This window comes from Elephas maximus, chromosome 19 (genome assembly GCF_024166365.1).
Source record: "Elephas maximus indicus isolate mEleMax1 chromosome 19, mEleMax1 primary haplotype, whole genome shotgun sequence".
NCBI lineage: Eukaryota > Metazoa > Chordata > Mammalia > Proboscidea > Elephantidae > Elephas > Elephas maximus.
In genome coordinates, this window is record NC_064837.1 from 4,520,438 (window position 1) to 4,534,763 (window position 14,326).

A 14,326-nucleotide genomic window follows, 5' to 3' on the forward strand; every position below is an offset into this window, starting at 1 on the left:
CACTTTGATTAAAAACAACTGAGTATAATAGAAGACACCCGAGAATAAAAAAAAAATTTCTAGAATCAAAACACATCATACCAAAACCTTTGGGGCACAGCAAAGGCAGTGCACAGAGGTCAATTTACAGCAATAAACACACGTCAGAAAAGAAGAATGGGCCAAAATCAAAAAGTTAGTCCTACAAATTGAACAAAGAGAAAGAGTAATGCAAGAGGCCCAGAGCCATCAAAGACAGGAAATAAAGAAGACTAGAGCAGAAATAAATGAAATAGAGGATAGAAAAACAATACTAAGAATCAACACCACCAAAAGTTGGTTCTTTAAAAAGGCTGACAAAATCAACACACCACTGGCCAAGCTGACAAAAGAAAAACAGGAAAGGAAGCAAGTACCCCAAATAAATGATATGGGGGACATTATAACAGACCCAACTGAAACAAAAAGGATCATAACAGAATGCTCTGAAAACCTGTGTTCCAACAAATTTGAGAACTTAGAGGAAATGGACAAATTTCTAGGAACACACTAACTACTAAACTAACACAACCTGAGAAAATCGGAAAAGACCCAAAACAAGTGAAGGGATTGAAAAAACCCAGCCCAGTGCCATCGAAGGGATTGAAGAGATAATAAAAAAAACTTCCAACAACAACAAAAGCCCTGGGTTGGATGGCTTCGCTGGAGAATTCTACCAAACATTCAGAGAAGAGCTTACACCAGTATCACTCAAGCTATTTCAGAGCATAGAAAAGGAAAGAATACTCTCAAATTCATTCTATGAAGGCAGCATAACCCTGATACCAAAGCCAGCCAAAGACACCATAAAAAAAGAAAATTAAAGATCAATATCTCTCCTGAATATGGATGCAAAATTTTTCAACAAAATTCTAGCTAATAGAACTCACCACCGTATCAAAAAAATAATACACCATGACCTAGTAGGATTCATACCAAGAATGCAAGGATGGCTCAACATTAGAAAATGAATCAATGTAATCCACCACATAAATAGAATGAAAGAAAAGAAGCACATGATCAACTCAACTGATGTAGACAAGGCATTTGATAAAGTCCAACACCCATTCCTGATTTAAAAAAACAAAACAAAACAAAAAACTCCCAATAAAATAGCAATGGAAGGGAAATTCCTCAACATAATAAAGGGCATCTATACGAAGCCAATAGCCAACATCATTCTCAATGGAGAGAAGCTACTGGAACTAATAAAAAGATTCTGCAGAGTAACATGATACAATATCAACATACAAAAATCAGTTGAATTACTATGTACCAACAAAGGAAATTAGGGAAACAATACCATTTATAATAGCTCCTAAAAAGATAAAATACTTAGGAATAAATCTAAGTGGGGATGTAAAACACCTATACAAATTAAACTACAAAACACTACTGCAAGAGACCTACGTAAATGGAAAAACATACCATGTTCATGGATAGGAAGGATCAACATTGTGAAAACGTCAAGACCCACAGCAATGCACAGAGACAATGGACCAAAAAGAACTGGTCGATGTTCAACCATTTCAGGAGGTAGCACATGATCAAGAACTTATGATATTGCAGGAAGAAGTTCAAGCTGCACTGAAGACACTGGCGAAAAACAAGGCTCCAGGAATCGATGGAATACCAAAAGAGATGTTTCAACAAACAGATGCAGTGCTGGAATTGCCCACTCGTCTATGCCAAGAAATTTGGAAGACAGTTACCTGGCCAACCAACTGGAAGAGATCCATATTTATGGCTATTTCCAAGAAAGGTGATCCAACCAAATGCGGAAATTATCAAACAATATCATTAATATCACACACAAGTAAAATTTCGCTGAAGATCATTCAAAAGTGGTTGCAGCAGTACATCAACAGGAAACTGACAGAAATTCAAGCTGGATTTAGAAGAGGATGTGGAATGAGGGCTATCATTGCTGATATCAGATGGATCCTAGCTGAAAGCAGAGAATAGCAGAAGGATGTTTACCTGTGTTTTATTGACTATGCTGAGGCATTTGACTGTGTGGGTCATTGCAAAGAATGGGAATTCTAGAACACTTACTTGTGCTCATCAGGAACCTGTGCATAGACCAAGAGGTAGTCGTTTGAACAGAACAAGGGTTTAAAATCAAGAAAGGTGTGCATCAGGGTTGTATCCTTTTATCATACTTATTGAATCTGTATGCTGAGCAAATAGAGAAGCTGGACTATATGAAGAAGAATGGGGCATCGGGTTTGGAGGAAGACTCATTAACAATCTGTGTTATGCAGATGACACAACCTTGCTGAGAATGAAGACTACTTGAAGCATTTATTGATGAAGACCAGTATGGATTACATCTCAACATAAAGAAAACGAAAATCCTCACAATTGGGCCAATAAGCAACAGCATGATAAATGGAGAAAAGACTGAAGTTGTGGAGGATTTTATTCTACTTAGATCTACAATCAACATCCACGGAAACAGCAGTTAAGAAATCAAAATGTGGTGCAAAAGACCTCTTTAAAGTGTTAAAAAGCAAAGATGTGACTTTAAGGACTAAGGTGTGCCTGACCCAAACCATGGTATTTTCAATTGTCTCATATGCATGCAAAAGCTGGGCAATGAATAAGGAAGACCGAAGGAGAATTGATGACTTTGAGTTACGGTGTTTTGCAAAGAACATTGAATACAACAAAAGAATGACCAAATCTGTCTTGGAAGAAGTACTGCCAGAATGCTCCTTGATGGCGAGACTTCATCTCACATACTTTGGACATTTTATCAGGAGGGATGAGTCCTTGCAAAAGGACATCATGCTTGGTAAAGAAGAAGGTCAGCGAAAAAGAGGAAGATCCTCAAAGAGATGGACTGACACAGTGGCTGCAATAGTGGCTTCAAGCATAACAATGATCATGAGGATAGTGCAGCAGGACTGGGCAGTGTTTCATTCTATTGTACACAGGGTCACTATGAGTCACAAGGGACTCTAAGAAACCTAACAACAACAACAACAACACCCACAGTGATCTACAGATATAACACAATCCCAATCCAAATGCCAAGATGGAAATAGTAATGATGAACTTTATATGGGTTCCGGATAAGCAAAGCATTATTGAAGAAAAAGAACAATGTAGGAGGCCTCACACTACCTCATTTCAAAACGTATTATACAACCACAGTAGCCAAAACAGCCTGATACTATACAATGACAGACACGTAGTCCAATGGAACAGAATCGAGAAACCAGATGTAAATCCATCCACCTATGTTAGCTGATCTTTGACAAAGGACCAAAGTCCATTAAATGGGAAAAAGACAGTCTTTTTAAAAAGTGGTACTGGCAAAACTGGATGTTCATCTGTGAAAAATGAAACAGGACCCATACCTCACACCATACATAAAAACTAACTCAAAATGGATCAAAAGCCTAAATAGAAAACCTAAAATGATAAAGATCATGGAAGAAAAAATAGGAACAATGCTAGGGACCCTAATACATGGCATAAATTCAAAACAAACCATAACTAACAAAGCACAAACACTAGATGACAAATTAGATAACTAGGAACTTCTAAAAATTAAACACTTAGGTTCATCAAAAGACTTCACCAAAAGTGTAAAAACAAAACCTACAGATTGGAAAAAAATTTTGAAGTATGACATATCTGAGAAGGGTCTACTCTCTAAAAATCTATAGAATACTTCAATGTCTCAAAAACGAAAAGACAAATAACCCAATAAAAAATGGGCAAAGGATATGAAGACATTTCACCGGAGAAGACATTCAGGTGGCAAACAGACTTATTAGGAAATGCTCCCAATCATTAGCCATTAGAGAAATGCAAATCAAAACTACAATGAGATACCATCTCACCCCGACATTACTAACGACATTACTGGCACTAATAAAAACAGAAAATAATAAATGTTGGGGGTGATTGGGGGTATTAGAACTCTTATGCACTGATGATGGGAATGTAAAATGGTACAACCACAATGGCAAAAGACATGGCACCTCCTTAAAAAGCTAGAAATAGAAATATCTTACAATCCAGAATCCCACTCCTAAGAATATATCCTAGAGAAATAAGAGCCATCACATGAATAGATATATGCGTACTTATGTTCATTGCAGCATTATTCACAAAAGCAAAAAGACGGAAACAACTTAAGTGCCCATTAACAGATGAACGGATAAACAAATTATGGTACACACACACAATGGAATACTACATAACGATAAAGAGCAATGATGAATCCATGAAACATCTCACAACATGAGTAAGTCTGGAGGGCATTATACAGAGTGATATAAACCAATCACAAAAGGATAAATTCTGTATGAGATCACTATTATAAAAACCCAAGAAAAGGTTTACACACACAAACACACATGGACACACAAAAACAATCTTTGATGGTTAGTAAGGAGTAGAGGAGTGGGGAGTGGACATCACTAACCAGATAGTAGACAAATGTTACCTTTGGTGAAGGGAAAGACAACATGCAATATAGGGGAAGTCAGCACAACTTGACCAAGGCAAAGTCATAGAAGCTTCCTAGACACATCCAAACACCTTGGGGGACTGAGTTACTGGGGCTGACGGCTGGGGACTATGGTCTTGGGGGACATCCAGGTCAATTGGCATAACATCATTCTTAAAGAAAATGTTCTACATCCTACTTTGGTGAGCAGCAACTGGTGTCTCAAAAGCTTGAGAGCAGCCATCTAAGATAACTATTGGTCCTATCATGTTCAGAGCAAAGCAGAATGAAGAAAACCAAAGGCACAAGTGACATATTAGCCCCCAAAACTAAAGGACCACATGAATCAAAGCCTCCTCCAGCCTGAGCCCAGAAGAACTAGATGGTGCCCGGTTACCATCATGACTGCTCTGACAGGGATTACAATAGAGGGTCCCAGACACAGCAGGAGGAAAATGTAGAATAAAATCCAAATTCACAAAAAAAGACCAGGCTTACTAGTCTGACAGAGACTGGAGGAACCCCCAAGATTATGGCCCCCAGATACTCTGCTAACTCAGAACTGAAGCCGCTACTGAAGTCCACATTTCAACCAAAGATTAGACAGGACTATAAAACAAACAATAACACATGTGAAGATTGTCCATCTTAGCTCAATCGAGTATGAGACCAAATGGCAACACCTGCCCAAAAGCAAAGACAAGAAGGCAAGAAGGGACAGGAAAACTGTACAGATGGACAGGGAGAACCCAGGGTGGAAAGGGAAATGGGAAGAGTGCTGATACAGTGCAGGGATTGCAACTAATGTTACAAAACAATTTGTTTATAAAATGTTTGAATGAAAAACTAAATAATCAGCAATAAAAAATTAGTTATGAAAATTAGTATTTATTTTAAAGGGGTCGATGTAAATGTGGGGCCTTGATGCTTAAACTTTATTAATTTTATGGCCAATCTGCCTTTGCTTCTAGCATTTAAAGAAGTCTGAGGCCACTATGAATTTGATTCCTTGGTTGTGAACACTTCACTCCTGTACTAAATTCTATTGGGATTTTTTTCTTTATGCTTAAAATTTAAGGTTTTTTTTATCCCTTGAAGTCTTAAAGCCAAACAATAGTTTAGCTTAACTAGTAAAAAATGTCTGCCTTGTGCATCATGTTCTTTTAAGAACTATCTAAGTGGGATCAAACTGACAACAGCACCTTGAAAGATCTGATAGGAACCTTAGGGGGCAATGAGTTTATGTCGATCGGGGAGAAACAACTCAGAAAAGGAGGGTAAGAATGGTGGCACAACTGGGAGAATGCAGTCAGTGTTACTGAACTGTACTTGTGGAAACAGTTGAATTGGTGTGTTTTGTTGTGTATATTCCCAACAACAACAAAATAAACAAACAAAAAAAGTAACCTCAATTTCTTTATGTTATCACCTGGTAGTCACTTAATATTTATATTTTAAAGCAAATTTTAAAAACACATGAATGTTCTGTAAACCACTCTGCATATTTCTGGGGTTTTGGCACTCTTCCCAACTATATACTTTTATTTACATATTTTATTGATCTTATCATTATACCCACAACAGCCCTATGAAATGAACAGTTAGGAATTATGATCCCCACCTTATACACAAGGATGTACTGCTATGTAAAGATTGAGTGGCTTGCCCAAACTTAGCGTCAGATAACATTTTTCACTTAGCCCATGATGACCATATGATGAATATCTGAAGACTGAGACATTTTCTATTACAGAAATTCAAAAACAAACAAAAAATTGCTAATGAACTTTTTGCTGTCACCAAGGCTGGACCACACTGAATCCGATTTTCTAACAAGGAAGTAAATGTCTCTGGCATTTATTTTCACTACATGCCTTTGAGTTTGTAGATTCAACTTCTAAAGTGGGTCTACTCATCCATCTATGTGAGTTTCTGTACGGGACTTAAGAATTCTAAGGTGTGCTCTTTGCCAGAAACAGGCCGCTCTCAGCCCAACTCCTTTCTCATAATACTCATTTATAACCATAACATTTTTTTTGTTGCCTCTGTTATGATATTTTTGGTTTCCCTTAAACATGCTACTGCTTTTTATTTTTATTTATTTATTAAGTACACATATTCTTTTATGACATTGGTTAACAAACCCACAACATGTCAATGTTCTCTTCTAAACCTTGGGTTCCCTATTACCAGCTTTCCTGTCCCCTCCTGCCTTCTCGTCCTTGCCCGGGGCTGGTGTGCCCCTTTAGTCTCATTTTGTTTTATGGGCCTGTCCAATCTTTGGCTGAAGGGTGAACCTCAGGAGTCATTTCATTACTTAGCTGCAAGGGTGTCCGGGGGCCATACTCTTACGGTTTCTCTAGTCTCTGCAAGGCCAGCAAGTCTGGTCTTTCTCTTTGAGTTAGAATTTTGTCCTACGCTTTTCTCCAGGTCTGGCCCGGACCCTCTATTGTGATCAATGTCACAGCAGTCAGTGGTGGTAGCTGGACACCATCTAGTTATACTGGACTCAGTCTGGGGGAGGCCATGGTAGCTGTGGTTATTAGTCCTTTGGGCTAATCTTTCCCCTTGAATCTTGAATTTTCTTCATTCTTCCTTGCTCCTGAAGGGGTGAGATCAGCGGAGTATCCCAGATGGCCATTCATAGGCTTTTAAGACCTCAGATGCTACTCATTAGAGTGTAACATTTTCTTTATAAACTCTGTTATGTCAATTGAGCTAGTATAACTGTAACATTTTTGCCAGAGATATCCAAACACATTAGTTGACTGTATTTATCTTTTTCCGTTGTAGGAAAACATAAAGACATTGAGTATAGTTTAAAAATGCTGTTTAGAAGGGGTCTGTATTACAATGTCTACCCACAAACTGATTCGGATACACGGTACTTCCCATTTGTGTGTTTTGTGTTTTCTCTTCCAGGCAAAACAAGTATTTGTAATTTGTATGAAATAACCTTAAGTGTAAAGAAATTCAGTGAACATCATCATCATCCCCTTTATAAAGGGTGGCCTACAGTTACCACACTGGACATTCTTGAGAATGGCAGGGACACTGTCAATAATTCTGCTGGGACAACAAGCATAAAGCAGGACTGTCCTGGCTTACCAGGGTGCACAGTCACTCAACCTTCAGCCCACTGTACAGTCATTCTGTGTGGCAGATCACCTTCCCTACTTCATCTCTTGATTCTGACCATCACCCGATACTCATATAACATGGACACCTTCTCTCCTTTTTTCTTCTTTCACTGTCTTGGTTTATGCCCTGGACCAAGCTGAACCATAGAGATGCAACTTTGACTTCAATGTCTGGCCAAGAGTTCCCCCTCCCTGCTTGCTTCAAGGCCACACACTCTAAAATGTTGCCATGGGGAGCTGTTCTCTATTAACTGTCTGTGGCTCACACCAAGGGATGCCTGCTATTTGGTCTCCTTTATAGAAGTTGCTGATGATACTCTTCTACCACCATCAACAATTGTCCCCTATCCTTTACGAACCAAGAGGCAGATGTTTGGGCTCCACTAAGTGGTCCTTTCTTTGTAGGGACAAAGAGTCTCTGAGAGACAGTTAAGTGTACTTGTTAGGATCTTGCGGGTCTGGGGTTAAATGGACCAGGGTCAAATTCTGGTTCTGCCACCTACTCAGACAGCACGGGCAAATTACTGATTCTTTTGGAGCCTCAGTTTCCTCTCCTGAATATTGCTAGAATTTAACAGCATGTGCCTCATGGTGCTACAGTGAGAATTAGGTATTAATAGTACATGTAATGCTTTATCATCATTATGTAACTGATGTCAACAGAAAATGGAGAATGAAATTTACTGCTCAACCTTATTAACTACATGAATTTGATAAACTTTTCTTGTGGCCTTATTTATCCCACATTCTATTTTCCTTAATCATGACTTTCATTACACATTTTTCTAATTTTACTAAAAGTGTCTAGTAATACTTCAAATTCTTTCCAGAATAAGGAATAAAACTGAACAACCAAAAAACCCCACTCTCTTTCCCGTCAACTCTATCAGACTTTCTGCACCCACTTCTTTCCACCAAGTTTTTCTTGAAGACTAACAGCACAAAGAAAGGCAGTCCTGCACAACTGTGCCAGCGGATTCACATAAGCAAAGGGCGCCTGTGGGGTCGCAGCTCTTCAGGACATCACAGAACAACCACTCTGTGCACAGGTTTCTCTCTGTGTCACTATGTTACTTCGACTCTTCAGAATATAATTTTGTTCATTTCAACAAAATTTTCAAAGTAAGCTGCAGTCACTTGTAAAAGTTAATGAACTATATTGTTTCATAAACGTTTACAGTATGTCTTTAGGATGGATAGAAACCACTCTGTTTACAAAGGCTGAAGTAGCTGTCATCAGCAGAACACTTTCAGAGGAATTCTTTCCCAGACGTACAATACCGCTGTCCATTAACAATGACAGCGATAACAGAACTCACACTTCTTGTACCAAATTGTAAAACAGTCTATAAAGTTGTACAGAATTAACAAGGTTTATCACTTCAAATCAAAGGTAGTAATAAACACCAGAAAGAAAATTGCAAAATAAACTGGCTAAGCATTGTACTTAAATAGTCAATAGCTGTTGTGAGCATGAGAACCACTGAGGCTGAGAAATAACCCATACGGCCACGCTTTTTGTGAAAAAACATCTGTGTGGCAGACAATATTTTACTATATTATGATAAATATTAATTGGTAAGATTCAGTCCTAAAAATATACTTCTTAATATGTGAAGATTTGTGCTCCAGACTCATAACAGTTCCTGGCAGCTATTTAATACACCCTAGCTATAAAAATAAATTTGTGTCTATTTTCTTCAGGCTTATAATTTGCCCTCTAAAATACCAATTAAGGTTCATTATTTAAAAAAAAAAAAAAGAATTTGTGTGGGCCATCTTGCAAACAAAAGAAGATATAAGTTTAAAAAGAGTAAGTAATAGTACTGTAATCTCGCTTCCTCTAAAAAAGAAGGGTATTGCCAGCAACAACCATGAGGGCCAGCATGACCTTGCCTGGCTGTACTAATAGACTTTACTTTCCCAAAGCAGAGGGAATGGACTAAACTGGGCAAAGACTGCTGTTGTCATTAGGTGCCATTAAGTTGATTTCGACTCACAGAGGCCCCTCTGACAGAGCAAAACTGCCCCATAAGGTTTTCTAGGCTGTAATCTTTATGGGAACAGATAGCCAGGTCTTTTTCCCAGAGAGTCACTGGGTGGGCTCGAACTGCCAATCATTTGGTTAGCAGACAAGCGCTTAACCATTATGCAACCAAAGATCCTTTGGGCAAAGATTATCACTACTTTCCTAATGACTACACTTTTTGTTATGGATAACATTGCGAAGAATGGCAATTCCAGAACACTAAATTGTGCTCAATCTGTACGCTGAGCAAATAATCAGAGAAGCTGGACTATATGAAGAAGAGCAGGGTATCAGGATTGGAGGAAGACTCATTAACAACCTGCATTATGCAGATGACGCCACCTTGCTTGCTGAAAGTGAAAAGGACTTGAAGCACTTACTAATGAAGATCAAAGACCACAGCCTTCAGTATGGATTGCACCTCAACATAAAGAAAACAAAAATCCTCACAAATAGACCAATGAGCAACATCATGATAAATGGAGAAAAGATTGAAGTTGTCAAGGATTTCATTTTACTTGGATCCACAATCAACAGCCACGGAAGCAGCAGTCAAGAAATCAAGAGATGCATTGCACTGGGTAAATCTGCTGCAATGGACCTCTTCAAAGTGTTGAAGAGCAAAGATGTCACCCTGAAGACTAAGATGCACCTGACCCAAGCCATGGTATTTTCAATCACACCATATGCATGTGAAAGCTGGACAATGAATAAGGAAGACCGAAGAAGAGTTGACGCCTTTGAATTGTGGTGTTGGCAGAGAATATTGAATATACCGTGGACTGCCAAAAGAACAAATAAATCTGTCTTAGAAGAAGTACAGCCAGAATGCTCCTTAGAAGCAAGGATGGTGAGACTACATCTCACATACTTTGGACATGTTGTCAGGAGGGATCAGTCCCTGGAGAAGGAGGACATCATGCTTGGCAGAGTACAGGGTTAGCGGAAAAGAGGAAGACCCTCAACGAGGTGGACTGACATTGTGGCTGCAACCATGTGCTCAAGCATAACAAGGCTTGGGAGGATGGTGCAGGACGGGGCAGTGTTTCGTTCTGTTGTACTTGGGTTTGCTATCAGTTGGAGCCCATTCGACGGCATCTAACAAGAACAACAACAGTTGCTGGGCGTATTCCTATACTCCTCCTGCTTCCAAAGGAGTGCATGAGTTTACTGAGGATAAATGATTGGACATAAATTCCAATCTAAATCACTTACTTGTGATTTGACCAGTGGCAAGAACTGCTTTTAACTTTGTGATAGGTAATGAGAGTCACAGTCTCGCCTCTAAAGATAAATCACTTTACACAAAAGGGCTTCTGACAGTTTCAAAACAAACACAACACAGAGTTTTGTTTATACTTCAAAAAAGGAAGTAAAGTATTAGATATATATGAGGGTTTTGTACTTAAATCTGACTATATAAAGATCCCTTTTTTAATATAATGGTATTTTAAGTTCATTAAGAATTAAATGGTTAAAAACTGTTAATATTAAATATCATTTTTTTGCATAGACTATAGGATCGTATCTGCATTTGTTTGTCTTTATCTTACTTAACATGTCTGATAATTTGATCCACAAGTATTAAGTAAAATAAAGTACAATAAATTTTAGGTTCCATGAGGGTACTGCCTGGAAATATGAAAAGAGAATTTAGGACAGTCAGTATAAACCATCTGGGCCTTTTTAATCTTCTTATTCTCCTAGGCTTGTGATACACATTAGATCCCCCCCCAAAAAATTTAAAACGCTGATCTTCAGGAAGTAAAATGTTTAATTATTAACGGTTAGTGGTATTAAAACATTTATATGCCTTTTAGTTCTATTTCATTGAATTTGGTGGAAAGGAGAGTAATGTGGGCAGTACTTTATTTGGCATGGAACTGCATTATCAGTTTATTTGAAAAAATTACTTTTCAGATGTATCTTTCTTCAGTGGCCCCATACGGATTTGTCTAACAATCGTGTGTATTAATGGAATGTTTTTTATCTTCAGTCACTGTCACTACAAGTGAAACAATGTCCATGTTTCAAAACTGAATTTAATAATCTGCAAGTTATTCCCACAATAAAACGCACATTTTAGATCCACGTGAAGTGCTCTGTAGTACGTATTAGTGTGGAAAGTACTGGGAATCCACAACAATCTGCCCCTTCGAAGGTACGGTGCTTTAACTTCAGCACTCAACGCGAAAGACTGAAATGACGTAGGATGAACAGGCCACCGAACGTCCGGTAATGTGGGGGCGGCTTAGGTTCACGATTTACCTGATCTGCCCACGAACCAGAGGTCTGTTCTTTGTCCTATTCATGTTGGAATCAAATGGCACCTCAAAAAACTGTAAAAAGATTGAGAAAAGACAGAAAACATTAAATATAATAAGAAACAATTCTCCTCTACCTGCTTTAGTTTCACAAATATTTCCACAGTAAACGCCATTTTAATTTCGATAGTATGAATTAACGGTCTTGGCACTCTGAGGTAAAATTCTCCGGGAGAGATACATTTTTAAAACAACATGCATTAATTGTCAGGAATAAGCACAGATCTACTTTTATCCATTTTGAAAACCACTTGTTAAGTATATGATTCTATTCTTTAGAGCCACTATTTTGGGTTTCAAGCATTAGTGCTATAAATGATTTCAGAACGCTTCACACATTCTAGAGCCTGGGAATCAGCCAAGAATCAGGGCTGAGGTAAATTAAGATGCCAGATGGAACTGTACAGAGCCACTGCGGTTACACTGCAACTGGGGTAACCATTCCGTATGCCCGCGATAGTCCTGGTTTACACTGTGGTCCCAGCATCGTTATTAACAGAAGCCCCGCTCAGTCTCAAAGCATCCCCGTTTGGACACATGCTCACTGTTATGGACTGAATTGTGTCCCCCCTGCCAATATACGTGTTATAAATCCTACCCTCTATACCTATGGATGTAATCCCATTTGGGAATAGGGTTTTCTTTGTTACACTAATGAGGGTGTGTTTCAAGCCAATCACTTTTGAGGTATGAAAGGAAGAGAGTAGGCACAGAGACAAGCACGCAAAAACAGGGAAGACAGACAGCAGGGAATGTCGAGAAGAGCTCTAGAGAAGCTGAGACAAGGACTTCCCCAAAGTGGACAGAGACAGCCTTTCCCTAGAGCTTACGCCCTGAATGAGGACTTGTGGCCTCCTAAACTGTGAGAAAATAAACTTGTGTGTGTTAAAGCACCCACTTGTGGTATTTCTGTCATAGCACACCAAGAAGTCGATAGCCCCTCTAACAATGAGCTACTGTTTCTTCTTCATCTATTAAAAGGCAAGGCCCAGGGAATTATCAAAACTCATTTTCCAAAGCCCTGACAAACTACATAATATACTCCTAAATTTATTATCAACGTCCTTTACTTGTCACCTCTTTTGGCAAAGCAGAACTCTCAAAATATGCGCAGATCTGGCTATTATTTGAGAAGACCTTTGACTAAATGGGTCTGATGCAAACCAGAAGATGAAACAATAATTCGATGGAAGGTTTAAGCCAGTATTTCCCCAACTATAATTTCCTAATAATCCCTGAGGTTGCTCCCAGTAAGAATGACTCCACGGCCAAATCACATTACTTGTTAAATTCTGAGAAATTCCAAAATGAAGAAATCCAACATGGCTTAGCCAGTGTTCCCCAACTTATTTAATCATGAAACTTTTTACAACAAAAAGGTATTTAACAGACTTTGGAAGTGTACGTATAGTGCTTTGTACTCAGCTGCCGTTGAGTTGGCCCTGACTCATGGCGGCCTGAGGCTACAGAGTAAAACGGCCCCACAGGTTCTTCTTGGCTCGACCCGACAGCACCGGGTCTGGGTTTTATAATCTTTATGAAAGCAGTTCGTCAGGCCTTTCTTCCTCGGAATCACTGGGTGGGTTCAAACCATCAACCTTTAGGTTAGCAGCTGATTGCAAATCGTTTGTGCCACCCAGACTCTTTTGTACTCAGTAGGTATTCTATAAATGTTTGAAAAAATATACATTAGTGCTAAAAGGGCAAAATCTACAAATACACAAAGTAATATTTTCTTTATTTTAGTATACTTTTTACATAATCTAGTACTAGCTACTAATAAGTAGATGTTAAAATTAAAGAAAATTTTATCCTGAACTATTTGAAAAATTTAGAATGGATTCCTGATAGGTTAAGACATCTGGTTGTGTTTAAGTTCCTAAAAAAATTGACATAAGTTTCCTTTCCCCTTATATAATGCTATCAAAACTGTCTTTACTTCTTTTTTTTTTTTTTTTCACAATGTTTTAATATCCCTAAACAAAGTTACACCTGCTATAATGACCTTTTTCTTTCATCCTTTGGATTACCGCATTCTCTTCACTCACAACACTCCGGGTAGAGTTATCAACAGCGTGGATTCCCTGCCAGGGTTACTGCATTGTCTTCACTCACAACACTCTGGGTAGAGTTATCAACAGCGTAGATTCCCTGTCATTTATAGCATCCCCAGTCCCTTACACCTGGCTGCAATGACTATCCAGCAGCAGCCCGTTTAGTCAGTGGTCAGGTGTCTGGTTTTCTCAAGACCTTTGAAATAAAGTCACAAACCAATAAAGGTAATCACCACCTCTTCACAACATTCAGAGAACACATACATGCTTCTTACGAGAAGAACAGCCACTTTCTC

General features: G+C 38.7%; 1 protein-coding gene across 1 annotated transcript in view; it reads right to left on the bottom strand.

The window, feature by feature from the left end:
- Positions 1-14,326, bottom strand: part of LOC126063279 (protoheme IX farnesyltransferase, mitochondrial) — a 205,983-nt gene that overhangs the window by 51,696 nt on the left and 139,961 nt on the right. The window contains exon 5 of the mRNA XM_049861554.1: positions 11,921-11,991. Coding sequence (XP_049717511.1) covers positions 11,921-11,991 — 71 coding nt within the window. The remainder of the gene's footprint in view (positions 1-11,920; positions 11,992-14,326) is intronic.